The sequence below is a fragment of the Mesoplodon bidens genome, assembly GCF_964165515.1.
Source record: "Mesoplodon bidens genome assembly, chromosome: 3".
NCBI lineage: Eukaryota > Metazoa > Chordata > Mammalia > Artiodactyla > Ziphiidae > Mesoplodon > Mesoplodon bidens.
In genome coordinates, this window is record NC_138178.1 from 147,707,392 (window position 1) to 147,723,882 (window position 16,491).

Here is a 16,491-nt window from a genome sequence, read left to right on the forward strand (position 1 = left end):
CATTAGCTGACCATACTATGTCCGTGTTAATTTCTGGGTGTTGATGGTCCTAGTTATTGCAGTTTTGGAGGAGAATGCCCTTGTTTATAGAAATGACTCACCAAACGCTGTAGGCCATGATGTTAGCTACTTACTCTCAAGTGGTTCAGGGAAATTATTTATTCTAGTCTTGCAGCTCTTTTTTTTTTTTTTTTTTGTGGTATGTTGGTCTGAGATTATTAAAGAAAACAAACAAAAAAAAACCCCTCCTGTGAGTTGACTTTTTCAAAATCATTCGCTTATCAAACCAATCATTTGAAAGGTTTAAGAGGTTGGCTTTTCCGGGCTGTCCTGTCTGGCACCTGCCCTTCCTGTGTGGCTTCCTGTTATATCTTGATTCGTCTTTTGGTATTCTGGTTTTAAAATATCCACCGTCATTTCCTTACTATATTCTTTTCCTTGCTCATTATTTATTTCCCTTCAACTATGTTTTGTGATTGTGACAAACTTCTATTGTGACAAAGTATGATTTACAGAAATCTGGCACTTTACTGTGTTTCAATTCAATGATCATATTGTATTTCGTTTCAACTTACTTTGTGCTATTCTTTTCTCCTCAGTTTTCTGATGAGCTGTTTAAGCTTTCTTTCTTTTTCTCTCTCTTTTTTTTTTCTTTTACCATACTGCCTCTGCCTTAGTACTGAGCATGTTTCAGTAGGCTTTTAGTAAAAAGTATTGGGCTGGTTGATTGCTGTCTTAGAATTTAGAGTTTTCAGAAAGTATAAGCAGGGTAAGGGGAAATTGAGAGAGTGGCGAATTCAATGCTGTACTACTAATCCACAGTCTAGTCATCTCATTACTGTGTGTAGGAATGGTTAGCCCCTAAAGGTTTAGGTTAAGTGTATTAGGACCAAGCTGGCCCTAGTCTAAAAATTTGCGTGGTTTGAGATGGGAGTAGGGTGTTATGGGGTTAGGGTTAATTGTCAGAGCAGCCTTCTCTTTCTGTGAACGTTTAGTGTAAGTTATCTATTTGGTAGAATCTACCCTTTCCTTTTAGTACAGAAAATCACAGGGTAAGGCCTTGAATTACCCACCCCCCTCCTCTCTTTCGTGGAACTAAAATCCATCATAGGGCTTGTTTTCCTTAGATAGGTTAGAGGACAAACTTCTCTTTAGCAGTTACACTAATTTTTATATTTCTCAGAATGATAGAGGAAAAAAAGCTTTTAAAATCCAGAGTGGTAGTTATATTTCACTTAGAACACTCCCACACATACAGGCTTTTCTTCAGCATTTTTTTTTTTTTTTCTTTTTCTTGCTGCTTTTACAGTGTAGGTGGCCTTCTCTGGATTACTTTTGACAGGAAATTGAGCAAGTGTTCTTTTTTGGAACAGAATATATTTTACTGCTGAGAGAGAGAAAAAAAAGAAGTGTTTATGTTTTGAAATTTAATTATGAATTTTTATTTGAAGGCTGATTTAAATCTAGAAAAATGGAGGTGGGGCTTAAATTTCAGATTGTGCACTAATATTTCTGAACCTTCCTATTCATTTTTGGGCTTTCTTTTCTTCCTTTCTTGGAGGAAGAAAGGAAGGCCCCCAAATTACTTTGCTTCGTAAAGCCACAGCCATGGATGGATATTAAGAAGTTTGTCTTTGTCGTTGTTTTTCTGCTTTTGACTGAGGCTGCCTTCCCCGGTTGTCTTCTTTTTGTAGTGGAGGTATGTTGGGCTCTACACTGAGTTAATGGGCATCTTGAATCTAGAATGTGTGTTAGCCCTACCTTTGGAAAAGCGTGTCATTCAGCAAAGCTTCCTAATGATACGGCTTGTGCACAGGTCTCCAGGACTGGGTAGAGAGCTCTAGATTGGAACCCTGTCTCTGCCACAAATTCTACCTGGACTCCTGAACCCCCTGGTGCTTTGAGATAGGAATACCAGTCAACCTGCCAACCAGCCAGGTGCTTGCTGCCTGGGATGATTGTGGGTGGGTTTGATTTGTGTAGTTTCTGTATAGCACTGGAGATTCAGGGGAAGAAATCAGACTGTAATTAGAATATAAGCCCATATGCCACATCATGGAAATGTTATCCAGTTGGAATGGAGTAATTCTGGTGGAATCTTTAAGTATGTTTATAAATCATATTCTTTCACTTGAGTTTGACATTGGCATGTTTGTTCATGTCTCTAAGTAGACTACTAGTGCAAATCAACTGTCAGGTATGTTTTGTTTATATAATTAGCTGGTTATAGCTTATTAATTAAGATGAACAAAACAAAGTATGTATTTCAAGCGTTCCAGGCTTCCTTACCCATTCTGTAGGTGCAATTTGTAGGCCAATCATGGGAAAACTGCAAGTTTCATCATCTGGGGTATCCGATGCTCAGAATATCCTTTTTAGGTTTCTTTTTCCCACAGTTTTCGTCTGATGTTTATACCATTGATTATGGTAGGGTAGGAAAGACCTGTTGCAGGGTCTTCTGGAACTCTGTTCTGCTGTATTATGTAAGATCATATAGTGCCAGGGACATGGTAGGCCCTCAACGAGTCTCATTTTGAATGCAGGTAATGTAAGTTTTGAAGTACCTTTATATTTGGCTGAATGAAAGATGTCCTACTATCCAAGGTGACAGGCTGGGAAATTTTCCCCTTTGTCCTCACCAGGAATTGGGAATATCTGTGAGTGAAACGAAGTTCTGGTTCTTCTTACTCTTCTAAGCTTTCATTTTATATGTTTGGGAACGGGGTTTGGGAATTAACCTAGTTTGAAATAGTGTCTCATCTCAGCAAATATTAAAACTTGGTTTCTTGGAAGCCCTTTTGGACATGTATAATCTGACTTATTTTAATATTTTTAGAAATAGGTACATGTACTGCAAATTTTAATGTTGGGCATGTATATGTATTCTTTTAACTAATAATATGCCTGCAGTCACAGGAAATGTTTTATGGTTATAGTAGAGTTTTTATATATAGCCTATCTGAAATGACCAGTGTGAGAACTGTAGAATTTCTAAATCGTCAGAATGTTTGGTTGCTTTGGCACAGGCTTTCTCAGTCTCACTGCTATTGACATTTTGGGCTGGAGAAGTCTTTGTACTGTCCTGTGCCTTGTAGGATATTTAGCAGCATCACTGGCTTCTAGCCATTAAATTCCAGTAGTATAACCCCTTCCTCTGTTGTGACAACCAAAAATATCTTCAGACATTGCAAGATGTCTGCCTGGGGTACAGAATTGGCCCCTGTGGAGAACCACTGGTTGGGAACAGTGGTTCCCACAGGCAGGTGATAGACCAGCTACATCAAAATCACCTTATTGGGGCACTTCTTACTCATATTGGTTCCTGGATTTCTCCCCAGACCTTCTGATCAGATCATGTGGAGAGAAACGTGATCTTCCAGACTGAACAGTCAGGTTTAGGAATTTGTTGTATAAGTGGGAGTGGCTGTTGGTTGGCTTAAATTTAAGTGTGTGTTGAACTTCACATAAAGAGATTACAAATTAAAGAGGGTTTTAGAGGTAAAGTATAACATTTCACAATTATGATTTGATTTGTAGCTGTGATTTTTCCCCTTTATTACTATTTTCAGAATTTGAAAATAATCTTATACTAAAGTTCGTAATTATTTTACCCTAGGTTTTGCGAGAATACCTCAAGTTGGACTCGGAAGCAAGATTTACCACCAACTTTGAAGTGGAATCAGGTGAGTTGGTAGATAAGTCACAAAGGCTCGTTGAACTCCTGTGTTCATTCCTAGAAGACCTGCCGCTCACAGCAGACTTTTGATTTAGTAAATTTGGATTCTGTATTTTTTCCCCACTGGTGTTTCCTCCTTTGTTGTTCTACTGCTGAGAGGCAGAAATGGGGAAGAGGGGAGACTCCTGTGCAGTTTTTAGTCATTGATTTCTGAATTCAGCATTTTCATTGTTACAGTAAATACTTCAGATATTTTTCTGGCAACTTAGTAATAAAAATATTTTTGTTACATACGTCTATTTTCATTCCATAATAATTGCATTTCAGAACATCTTCTATGTGTTTCTTAAACTTTGATGGGAGGTTGTACCCCAGCCCATGTTCTGAATAGGAGCCTTGTTAACCCTGATGCATTAATGTATAATTTGGGATACCAAGTGTATCCTGAAAAATTGAGAGATGGCTGGATGATCTGATTGATTGACATTTGCTCTTGGTTACTGCTAGGTAGAGACCCAGTTCTGTCCTGTGCCTATCCCAGCGTTTTAGTGGATATTTCTCAAACATTTTACTCAGTTGTCAAACGACATTCTCATTGAACAAAATAACAGTTTAATTCGATTGAAAGAGACTTTTCTACAGGCTGAAATGCTATAATGTGCTAAGCTCCTAAATTCAGGTAAAAAAGTGGTTTGGGGTTATGTAGGTTTCTTTGGTTTTGGTACTTTGTACTTAACCTTCTTTTCAGCCAGATGCTGAAACAAAGAGTTTGGGAATTTTTTATCGCCTGCTTTGTCAGAAGCAGAACCAAATCGCCTAAGGAGCCAGCTCTTCCGGAGAGCTGCATTCTATAAAGGACGGTCAAGGTTATCTGAGCATCTCACCTCTGTAAACCTGTGTGCAGAGCTGAGGGCTTCTTTTCAGACGCCCGCTGGGTAATTGGAGCACTGATTTCAAAGTGGCTTGCTATTTCTGACCTTCCTTGAATTTCAGTAAGAGAAATTGGGGAATGATTATCTCTGAAAATGTTTTTAAAGTACATTAGGACACTTTCCTGTTAGCATTGATTTGACCATTCCCAGAGTCATTCTTTAAAAGAGGTAGGAATCCAAGACAGATTTTTAGATCTCTGTAATTTTTAGCCATTTGAAGAGCCTAAGTTTTTTTTATTAGCAACTCAACTGAAAAACTACCTTTGAGAATGCAGCACTTTGCAACCATCAAAAAATTGCTGAGTGGTGAAGCAAACAGCCTGCAGGGTTGCTCAACGTAGGTAGCTGTAGCTCAGGCACTTTGCGAAGGATGAAAAAATCAGTGCATGTTACTGAGTATCCTCTGGTTTTCACCTCTATCTTGGAAGTTGTTTTCCAAGATTTACTTTTTTTTTTTTCTCCTCAGTACCTGTATACTATTGACATGTGCACCTTCAGTGCACTCCCTGTATGTCTTAAGGTATTTTTAAACACTCTTAAATAAGGATCATCTCCTGGTTGGTACACTTGAATATGACAGTTCTTAGCAGAAGTGTTAAGTTCTAGGGTTACTATGAGGGCCAAGCCTGTTTAGCTTTTATGTTGGAGCAGCTACATCTTGTCTTTTAAATTGAGTTTAATAACCTGAACGCCTGGGCACTTAGATCACTTCTTTTAATGGTGGTAATATCTGATCATGCTGGTGCAGTACTTCTGTTAGGTGAGGTGGGAGAGTCTTCTCTTATGCATTCATGCACGCTGGCTCCACTCGGGCAACAGAGGGGAAGGAGCCGTGAATGCAGCAGTTCTCTCTCCACACCTGCTGGTGGCATGACTCTTGGCTTTTCTAAATCGATTCTTCTTTCCTAACTTCTCTCTATTTAAGGAATATCCAAAACAATTCCCTTCCTTCAAAAGAAAACAAAAATCCAAAAAGACAAAAAAAAAACCCCATAAAGCCAAAACCCACAAAACCTTGTATTTTGTATGTAGTCCTATGTGTATCTTATTGAATGCATCATTCTTACAGTTTTTAATCTATTTATGTTTTGAGTAGTGTTGTTCTGAATATAAAATTGAACTGAGAAAGTATACTTTTTTCCTTCCCTTAACAATTTCAAAAAATTGATATATTCTTTCTAAACACCCAACGAGAAACAGAGTGCTATTAATTGAAAATGATCTCTGACTAAATTATGTGCTTTAGCTTTAACTTTAAGACATTTGAATAATTTTCTCAAGTATACTTTTCTTTGGATTTTCCCATTCTTGTATAGGCAATTAGGTACTCATAGGTGAGTGAGATATTACTTAATTTTTTCCTTTGTTTCAGTTTGGTTATTGCATTCCAGGCTTCTGCTTTCCATGGGAGAGTGAGGAAATTTTAAAAAGCTCTTCACTTCTTTTTTTTTTCTTGAAAATAAAATAAAAAAGAATAACACTAGTCACATTTACTTAAGACTAATAGCTTGCGGGTGTAATACACAAAAGTAAAGACATCCTTTTTGTTGTTTTATGGGAAGTCCCAACCATTTAGTAAGTGTAAAAAGAGAGAAAAAAAATGTATGCCATTGCATTCTCCCAGACTTTTCTTGGTGTTATATGGAGTGGTAGCAAGAAACCTAATAATCATAATGCCTTACATTGGCCATCCAGATGATAGAATGTCTATAGCAGATTCACAAAGCAGTTAAGAAATGGAAGCTTGGAAAACATTTTCTCCCTGGCTGTCCATCCTGTAGAACTCCTTCTTATCCACTGATGCACCCTACCCCTTTTCTCATTTTTCTTACAAATTATGTCTTCCTTAAAACATGAGAGAACAGCTGTTTATATCCAATAGTTTCCTTTAAACATACAGCCCAGTGACAAAGACAGTAGATTAACTAATAACAGGAGTTTGAATATATTAACTCTTAGAAGAAAAAAGCTCAAATGTTGACCTTGAGTAGACTTCTTAGATTCTGTGGGTCAACCTGAGTTAGACTTTCACAGTGGCACTGAGGGTACAAAAGGGAGGCAACTTTTTCAGATAAATAATAGCTGAAATTTTATATTTTGTTTTTTCTAAACTTTTACTTTATATTAGAGTATAGTTGATTTACAATGTTGTGTTAGCTTCAGGTGTACAGCAAAGTGATTCAGTTACACATATACATATATCTGTTCTTTTTCAAATTCTTTTCCCATTTAGGTTATTGCAGAATATTGAGTTCCCTGTGTTTTACAGTAGGTCCTGTTGGTTATCTATTTTAAATATGGTAGTGTGTATATGTCAATCCCAAACTCCCAAGGTATCCCTCCCCTGCACCTTTCCCCTTTGGTCACCATAAATTTGTTTTCTAAGTCTGTGAGTCTGTTTGCATTTTGTAAATAAGTTCATTTGTATCATTTTTAAGATTTTTTCTGATAAATACAAGTTGAAATTTTATTAACTGAAAGCTGACTGTAATGTAATATGAAAATATTAAAAATTTAGAGTAGTAAAGGAATGATTGCAGAGTTTTCCTTTTATCTTTGGCCATGACTAATTTGACTTGAATTTGGCCTGCCTGGGGGGTCACTTCAGCATAATTTCATTATGCTTATTTATTATTCAAAGCTTCTTCTTTGTTCTTAAAAAAAACATTTTAACAGACTGTAGAACTGTACTGTGACCCCTGCACATTTGCTAATGCTGTCATCACCTTTCTCTTTTCAGTGAGAACAACTTCTTCTCACCCAATTCTTACCTTTATCTTCTTCAGAACCTAAGAGTACAGCTGTCCCCATCAAATAGAGCGTTGCCTCTTCTAAATTCATTCAGTGACAAATAGAGCACATGGGAATAGGAATTAAGTTGTCTTTGGAGGAGTGTCTTGTTTCTTAGTACCTGCTCATATTTGGGGGGCCCTGGATTTGTATGGATATGATTCTTTCTAACGATACCATGTTACACTTTCTTGACTGTCCCATAAATTTAAAATTTGCTGTTAGGAGTAGATTTGAACTTCTAAAGTAAGGAATCAGAAAATAGAGAAGCAAGAACATGAACTGTGTTTGAGTGTGGGTGGAGGGCAGGGTGGGAAGTGTGCATCGCTCTGCCTCCCCTACCTGCCCTGAAGACTTGGGTGGGTGAAAGCATTTTTGAACACCTGGCTTCTGGGAGCAGATCACAGAATGGAATGAGAGGTGAAACTTGGGGAGAGCTAGCACCTGCCAGTTCTTCATGATACACTGATGTTTTTCAAAGGCCTTGGGAAACTCTTAGTGTTGGGGGTTTGCTTTAGAACCTGAGCTTTGTTTTAATGTTTATTAATACCTAAGAATATTTTAGATGTAAAAGGAACTTGTAAACGTCTTCACTAGTATTTGAGTGGCTTTCATCAAAATCATGAAAGCAAAATTCGGATCATATGGTGGGTGAAGTCTTAGGTGTAGGGGCGTCCAGTATGCCGTGTTTTGGGGATTTTGGTACTCCTCCTCCTGGAAGGAGGGCTTTATTTGTGTCTTTTTGGAAAAGACTTTTTTTTTTTTAGTTGACATATTTGTTTGTTTGTTTGTTTATTTATTTATTTTTGGCTGCATTGGGTCTTTGTTGCTGTGCACAGGCTTTCTCTAGTTGCAGCGAGCTGGGGCTACTCTTTGTTGCAGTGCATGGGCTTCTCATTGCAGTGGCTTCTCTTGTTGCGGAGCACAGGCTCTAGGTGCGCGGGCTTCAGTAGTTGTGGCACGTGGGCTCAGTAGTTGTGGCTCAAGGGCGCAGGCTCAGTAGTTGTGGCGCATGGGCCCCAGAGAGCGTGGGCTTCAGTAGTTGTGATGCACGGGCTTGCTCTGCGGCATGTGGGATCTTCCCGGACCAGGGATCGAACCCATGTCCCCTGCATTGGCAGGCAGATTGTTAACCACTGCGCCACCAGGGAAGTCCCTGGAAATGACTTTTAAGCAAGGCCCTAGGCTTGAGGAAAGCTACTGTTCACATCTGCACAGAACATGCCAGAGTTTCTAGTGAGTCTGTGAGAGGTGTGGGTGTACAGCCCTTCCAGATAACATCAGCTTTTTCAGAGCAGGGGATGTTTCTCAAACCATTGTTTGTTTCCGCACATGGCTAGCTCTGTGTTCTTCCTGTAATGGTTTCCTTAATGAAAATGGACTGATCAGTGCTCTGGAGGAGTCTTCAGTAGCTAAATAATGAATGGTTGCTCAAGAACTAATAGACTTTGATTTTTTTTTCAAGGAGTCATTAAAAAAAAAAGTCTAACTCAGTTCAGTAACTGACCCCGTTCTGCTACTGACTGATGTTTTTTTCCCCCAGTCAGTTGGAAAATAAATGGTTTGAGAAATTGTCTAGGTAACATTTGATGGGTATAGGGACTTCTGGGCATGTTCTAACCATAAAGCTTTTGTAGTTACAAGCAGTAGGACATTCTACTGCTATTGCTTCTTGTTTCTACCCTGGATTTATTAGTGGAAAAGTTAATTCAATAAGTATATAACTATTTAACTCCAGTTATTTACAGAGCTTTTTGCTTAGTGTTGACAGGGATGGAAATACAAAAAAGAAATGCCCCCCCCCCCCCAAAAAAAAAGAAATGCCCCGGACTTCCCTGGTGGCACAGTGGTTGAGAGTCTGCCTGCCGATGCAGGGGAGACGGGTTTGTGCCCCGGTCCGGGAAGATCCCACATGCCGCGGAGCGGCTGGGCCCGTGAGCCATGGCCGCTGAGCCTGCGTGTCCGGAGCCTGTGCTCCACAATGGGAGAGGCCACAACAGTGAGAGGCCCGCGTACCGCAAAAAAAAAAAAAAAAAGAAAAAAAAAAGAAATGCCCCTTATTTTTCTAAGGGGGGAAATAAGACATAATTAAAAATTGTCATACTAAGTGATCAAATGTAATTAGGCCTTTAGTGGAAGTACAAGTAAAATGTATTGAGGTGTCTGTAGAGGGGGAATTAAATCCATGGAGGTGGCATCATTGGAACTGGGTATTGAAAGACTCATCCATCCATCCACTAAAAGAGTAACATTTCTTTCTTCAAACAACCAAAGTAATTCATATTTATTGTATAAAATGTGGATGTTCCTAAAGGGCACAGACGTCAAAGTAAAAATTACCAAATTCCTACAAGGTCACCCAGTCTCTGCCATCCGGGGATAATTATCCCTACAACCATTTTCACTTTTTATTTGTGAGGTTTTTCAAACATGCACAAAAATAGAATAGCACAGCGATCCCCCATGTTCCCATCAGTCTAGCTTCAACAAGTACAGACATCTTGCCTTTCTTGTTCCATCTATCTTCTTCCTGTTTTGATTGTTTACAAAATTTTTTTTTTGAGTTTTAAAGCACAGCCCAGATATTATACCATTTAACCAAAATACTTCAGTAAGAATTTTAAACAGATAATGACTTAAAAAATAGTCACAATGTCATTACCCTTAATGAAATTAATGATTATTTAATATTATTTACTTCTAGTTTGTCCTGGTGTCCATGTTCACTTCCTTTGTCTCAAAATTGTCGTTTTACAGTTTGTTGGAATCAGGATCCAAGCCTGATGAACGCATTGCGTTTGTCTCTTTCAAGACTTTCTTAATCTGTAACATTTTCCCTTCTCTCCCTTTTTTCATGTAATTTATTGTAGGAGAAATTGGGTCATTTGCTTTTTAGGATTGCTAATATTTTAATAGTTTTCTTTCATTTTTGTCCTTGTAAGTGACCATGTATATGTTTTAAAAGCAAAATTGGGATGATACTTTGCATGCTGTTTTATAAGATATTTTTAACACAGTGATATAAGGAGGACAGTTTGTTATTACTTATTACTCTTCCATGATTAGTTTTTCTTTTCTGTTAAATCTTATGGCATTATAGTAACTAAAGATGAGAAGGATGCGTTTCATTGTATTTAAAGTAAATCTTACATTGATTATATGTAGTATTACCGCAACGTATTGGTTATTTTTCCCCTCTCTCCCTCCCTCCTTCCCTCCCCCCGCCCCATTCCTCCCTCCCTCCCTCGCTTCCTTCCTTTCTTCCTTCTTTCCTTCCTTTCTTCCTTCTTCACTGTAGGACTTCTTACAGAGAGACATAGTATTGGCAATGCAGTTGCCTGAATCGAGAGCCATTTTATTTTCCCTGAAGAATGGAGATATGGATGGGTGTATAAATGAGAGCCTGGCTGATGGTTCACTTCTGGCCGATGGCTCACTCCTCGCTGAGGAGGTAAATGGTGCCCATGCAAGGCCCTGATTTTTCTGGAGAGTCCCTGCAAGAAGGGAACCCTGCTTGTTATTGTTGCTGTAAGCTGAACTTTACTAAAAAGTTTGCATTCTCCCATAAACATTGACCGCTGGTGGGAAAGGATTCTCAGTGGTTAAAGGGAGAGTTAACTGTTTTAATTTAGTGATGTTAACATAATCTTGACGTTTCTATATTAGGTCCTCTTTCAGTTGCTGTCAAGTTTTTAGCCTGGAAAAAAGAATATGTGTGCAAGCTCCCGCCAATAATAATTCGTTATACCTGCTTGAAGCTTCATGTGGCCATTTAAGTCGACAGTCTTCTGTTCTTCATCAGATAAAACCCCAGCTTCATTTGTGATGTTCTGCTTGCTCCTGGTAGTTTGTCTTCTTTTACATTTGATTAGATTTGAATTTAGCAGTGGTTGCACGGACATCTGTATTTCACCTGACTCTGTAATCCTGTCATTTAGTAACCCAGTAACGTCCTTGCAGGATGTTTTTATTAATTAATTTTTTAATAAAAGTAATAAATGAGTTTATAAGATTTACTCGCTGTCTCCTCTTGCTGGTTCCCCTGTTCTCCAGAGGCAAACACTTCGTTGATTTGGTATTTATAATATAAACGTATTGTATTTTGTGTTTAAAACTTCACGTAATTGGTGGTGTATTGAATATCACTAACTATTTTTTTGTCATTCAGGAACATGGTTTGGGGGTCTGTCCATGCTAGTTGATATAAATCTAGTTCATCCTTTTTAACTGCTGCCTAGTGTTATGTAGACTAGTCATGGGAATTATACCATAGATTTTCTGCCATTTTCCTATTGCTGATCTTCTAGGTTGTTTCCGATAGCTTCCGATTACAAAGAAGGCTGCAAAGAATATCCTTGTCCTTGGTTCTGTGTACGTGGGCATATGTTTCTCTAGGCAGTTGTCAGGTCATGGGATATTGTAATAGATACTCCCAAATTGTTTTACCAGAGTGACTCCCATCAACAGAGAGAATTTAATATATAAAAGTGTTCTTTAATTCCACGTATTTATCTAGAGAAATGGGATGGAGCTGGGGCTAAATTTGAAGAACTGACTTATTTACAAATAAGTAGACCTCATTAACTTCTAATATTTGGCTATGAAGTTTTTTTTTTTTTAAGGCTAGTTTTATTTATTGGACTCTATTTTGCTACCAGATGTGAATATATTTATTCATATGGAATTCTGCAATTAAATAATGGCAAGTACATTGTCATAATTCCTTTCGAGCTTCTGAATAGAAATAACAGCTTATTTTAGAATCTGTGCATCGGAGGTAAAGCTGGGTGTGAGGGCTGTCTTCTGTGCTTCTGAGGATGGAAGGCCCCTTCAGTTAACTGCTCACCTCTGTTCTAACAGCTAAGGGATGTGCTGAATGTTCAGTGTAACACCTACCTTATTATGGACACTGAAGGCAGAGGGAATACATAATTAAATGAGAGCCACTGCTGTCACAGGAAGGCATACCGTGCTTTGTCCTTTGGGTTTCCCTTAAAGGTTCTTAGAGGGCACTCTTCAAAGTAAAGGATGGTCTATACCCCTTTGCTTTCCTTTGTCTAGCATGACAGGGAAGACAGATACAGTTCCTTATTCCATTGCTCTCTTAGGAAAAGAATATAACCATTATTTTATCGGTTGATTATGTTCAGGACCTCGGATTTTTGAAGTCAGTCTTAATATTATGCCCCTTCTTGCTCCACAGTAGTTATCGTGCATTTTTTTTTTTTTAATTTTTTGGCTGCATTGGGTCTTCGTTGCTGCGCGCAGGCTTTCTCTAGTTGCAGTGAACGGGGGCTACTCTTCGTTGCGGTGCGTGAGCTTCTCGTCGCGGTGGCTTCTCTTGCTGCAGAGCATGGGCTCCAGGCACGCGGGCTTCAGTAGTTGCGGCACCCGGGCTCAGTAGTTGCAGCACGTGGGCCCTAGAGCACACAGGCTTCAGTAATTGTAGTGCATGGTCTCAGTAGTTGTGGCTTGCGGGCTCTAGAGTGCAGGCTCAGTAGTTGTGGTGCACAGGCTTAGCTGCTCTGTGGCATGTGGGATCTTCCTGGACCAGGGATTGAACCTGTGTCCCCTGCATTGGCAGGCAGATTCTTAACTACTGTGCCACCAGGGAAATCCTTGTGCATTTTCTTTTTAACATCTAAAATCCTCTACCTGGAGGCCTCATCGGGATGCTGAGCCTTGCTGTTTTCATCTGTCAATGGGCTCCCAAGCCATGCACCTCGCAGGGTGGTAAGGTGTTCATTGCCTGTGTGGTGCCTCCCAGGAAGTGAGCTGTCCAAGTCATGTGGGCCACCCTTCCCCTGTAACAGAGAAGCAAACCGAGGTTCAGAGTGTGAAGTGACATGTATTCTCCACTTTTGGTTTGTCTTAATAACTAAAATAAATCTCTGCCACAAGTTACGTCACATTGCATCTCTGCTACTTGAGAAAGCACAGTGGTAGCTTCTTTGCGCATCTTTGTCCTTGCCTGGTGTTTCCTTTTCTTCTCTCTACCTGTCAGTCACCTTTCCCTCCTTTGAAACATGTTCAAGTTCCTTTCCTCAGGGAGGCTGTTCTAGCTAATCCGGCAGATGGATATTATTTCATATCCTCATCCCCTCAGATGTGTCTTTTCACTGTGGACATTTGAACTCATTTGTATGTTTCTTGGAAAACTCTTCTCTGTCCCCATATTATTTAGAAAGGACCTATACCATAAAATGCTGGTTATTTAGAGGAAAAGAACTACTTTAGAAGAAAACCATATTTGTTAGCAACGCAATGTTATTTCTGTGTTTTGAAAGGGAAAATTTCAATGGACAGAGATAAGCTCTTAATATGCACTGTACCATGCTTTTAGCATGTTTGCTGCTACTCACAGACCTCTGTTCTGCCTTTTACACAATCACCTTTCAACCCAGTAGGTTCGAACTAAGGATTGTGTTAAATAAAGGAGAACAAAACTCTCCACTGATCATTCATGTATCTTTGCCTGTGGATGACTTTGCCTGTGACTTCCCCCCAGTGTTCCCCTCTTTTTTGTGTGCTGTGAAAAGTGGTAAACAAAACAAAAATATCAAGTAGCAATATGCACTCCTAAAGATAGCTTGCAGAAGAAGTTATATGTGGACTAACCAGTACATAGAAGATCACATGAAAGCCAAGTTAGAAGCTTTTATAATCTTAAACTTGAACAAATGCACAATTCAGTGAATGTTTCACTGTACAGCGTACACATTTCAGTTTCATTTCAACATGCAGTTGGATGAATCATTTTCTCATTCACTTGAGAACTGCTTATATATGGCACCAGTTTGTAATCAAATATCATTTTGTTTTTGTGTTAGGCCACTCTGGAAATAGGGTAGTAATGTGGGGACCAAATGCGTGTGTTGATGTGTATGTCTGTGTAAAAAGACTGCAGGGACTTAGTTTATATTTGGGGTGTGAAGGAAAAGAAGTCTGTTAGATCTGGAAGGAGCCTTAACTGTCATCTGTACATTTTGTAGATGAAAAATAGGTATTCACAGAGATCAGTGTTTGCCCCAGGTTATATTGCTTTATGGTGTTGGTGCTTGGGCTTAGAGCTCTGAGCTGGTGGAAATGGGACGGCACTACTAATGCTTTTGAGACAAAATCAGTGGTATTTCTTTACCCATTCAGGGACCTCAGAATATTTCCTAAGTCATTTGTCTTTTGTATTTTGAATATGTTTTTAATTAATTTTTATTGGAGTATAGTTGCTTTACAATGTTGTGTTAGTTTCTACTGTACAACAAAGTGAATCAGCTGTATGTATACATATATCCCCTCTTTTTTTTGGATTTCCTTTCCATTCAGGTCACCACAGAGCATTGAGTAGAGTTCCCTGAGCTATACAGTAGGTTCCATTAGTTATCTATTTTATACATAGTATCAATAGTGTATGTATGTCAATCCCAATCTCCTAATTCATCCCACCTCCCCCTTCCCCCCTTGGTGTCCATACGTTGGTTCTCTACATCTGTGTCTCTATTTCTGCTTTGCAAATAAGTTCATCTATACTATTTTTCTAGATTCCACATATATCCGTTAATATATGATACTTGTTTTTCTCCTTCTGACTTAACTTCACTCTGTATGACAATCTCTAGGTTCATCCACGTCTCTACAAATGACCCAATGTTGTTCCTTTTTATGGCTGAGTAATATTCCATTGTGTGTGTGTGTGTGTGTGTGTGTGTGTGTGTGTGTGTATCACATCTTCTTTATCCATTCATCTGTCAATGGATATTTAGGTTGTTTCTATGTCTTGGCCATCTTAAATAGTGCTGCTATGAACATAGGGGTGCATGTATCTTTTCAAATTATAGTTTTGTCTGGATATATGCCCAGGAAGGGGATTGCTGAATCATATAGCAACTCTATTTTTAGTTTTTTGAGGAACCTCCATACTGTTTTCCATAGTGGCTGTACCAATTTACATTCTTATCAGCAGTGTAAGAGGGTTCCCTTTTTTCCACACCCTCTCCACCATTTGTTGTTTGTAGACTTTTTAATGATGGCCATTCTTACTGTTGTGAGGTGGTACCTCATTGTGGTTTTGATTTGCATTTCTCTAATGATTAGTGATGTTGAGCAGCTTTACATGTGCTTCTTGGCCATCTGTATGTCTTCTTTGGAGAAATGTCTATTTAGGTCTTCTGCTCTTTGGACATTCTTAAGCATGCTGCCCACAAGTTTTTTTCCTGAAGAGACATCATAGAAAACCAAAACTTTGTCTAAATTGGAGTTTTAGCATTTTATTCTATTATTAAATAAGTGATTTTTCTTTGAAAAGCGTTTTAATGGCCTTTGTGGAAAAAATTTTTGAAAATTCAAGGCAGTTGCACAATGTCACCTTTTCAAGTGTTGACGTTAAGTTAATTATGCCTAATTTCTACCATAAGGACTTCATCTTACTTGTCTTTATAGTCCCTACAGCTCTAGCACAGAGCAAAATGTTTAGGAAGTGAGGTTGGAGGGTCATTTATCTAAAATACTTCTGTGTTCCTACCCAAATCCTCAGTGAGAAGTACTTCACCCATCTCTGCCCCTTGCTTCTCTCTTCTGTGTCGTTGTGAACTAAGGATCAGAGGAAACCCTTAGAAGAATTGTTTGGCTATTTGAAATACAAAATTTCTTCCTAATCAAAAATTGGATCACTGGACCAGAACATAATCATGTTGGCTCTTATTTGTTAAACTCTTACCATGTGGCAGATGCCCTCCAGATTCTTTGAGAACAGAGCTGAGTTGGCGTGGCCTCTATCTTTAAGTACCTAAAACCTCGTGGGTGAGGCAGGTGTGTGTTTAGGTGCAATAATGGAAGTATATTAGAAGTGTTGAAGCAATACACGTACACTTGGTGTTTCTTGTTAGCAGTATGTGGAAGGATATGAATACCATGAGCGATGGGAGTAATTAGGTTTTTTTTAATTAAATCTTATGTTTTGAATAGCTAATATATAACCATAGAGTAAAATCCAGAAGGTTATGCAGTGAAACTAAACTGTGTAGATTTTATTCGGATCTCACAGTTTGTCTGCTGAGGCCCTTTTTCTCTTCAAGGATCCAATCCAGAAATGTCAGG

General features: G+C 38.8%; 1 protein-coding gene across 7 annotated transcripts in view; it reads left to right on the forward strand.

Moving 5' to 3' along the window:
* Positions 1-16,491, forward strand: part of LOC308613799 (uncharacterized protein) — a 366,445-nt gene that overhangs the window by 203,541 nt on the left and 146,413 nt on the right. For all 7 annotated transcript variants that reach the window (XR_014015317.1, XR_014015318.1, XR_014015319.1 and 4 more), the window contains one exon: positions 3,617-3,683. Coding sequence is in view for 2 of the 7 variants with exons in the window: in XM_081227835.1 (XP_081083961.1) it covers positions 3,617-3,683 (67 nt within the window). In the remaining 5 variants the exon portion in view is untranslated. The remainder of the gene's footprint in view (positions 1-3,616; positions 3,684-16,491) is intronic.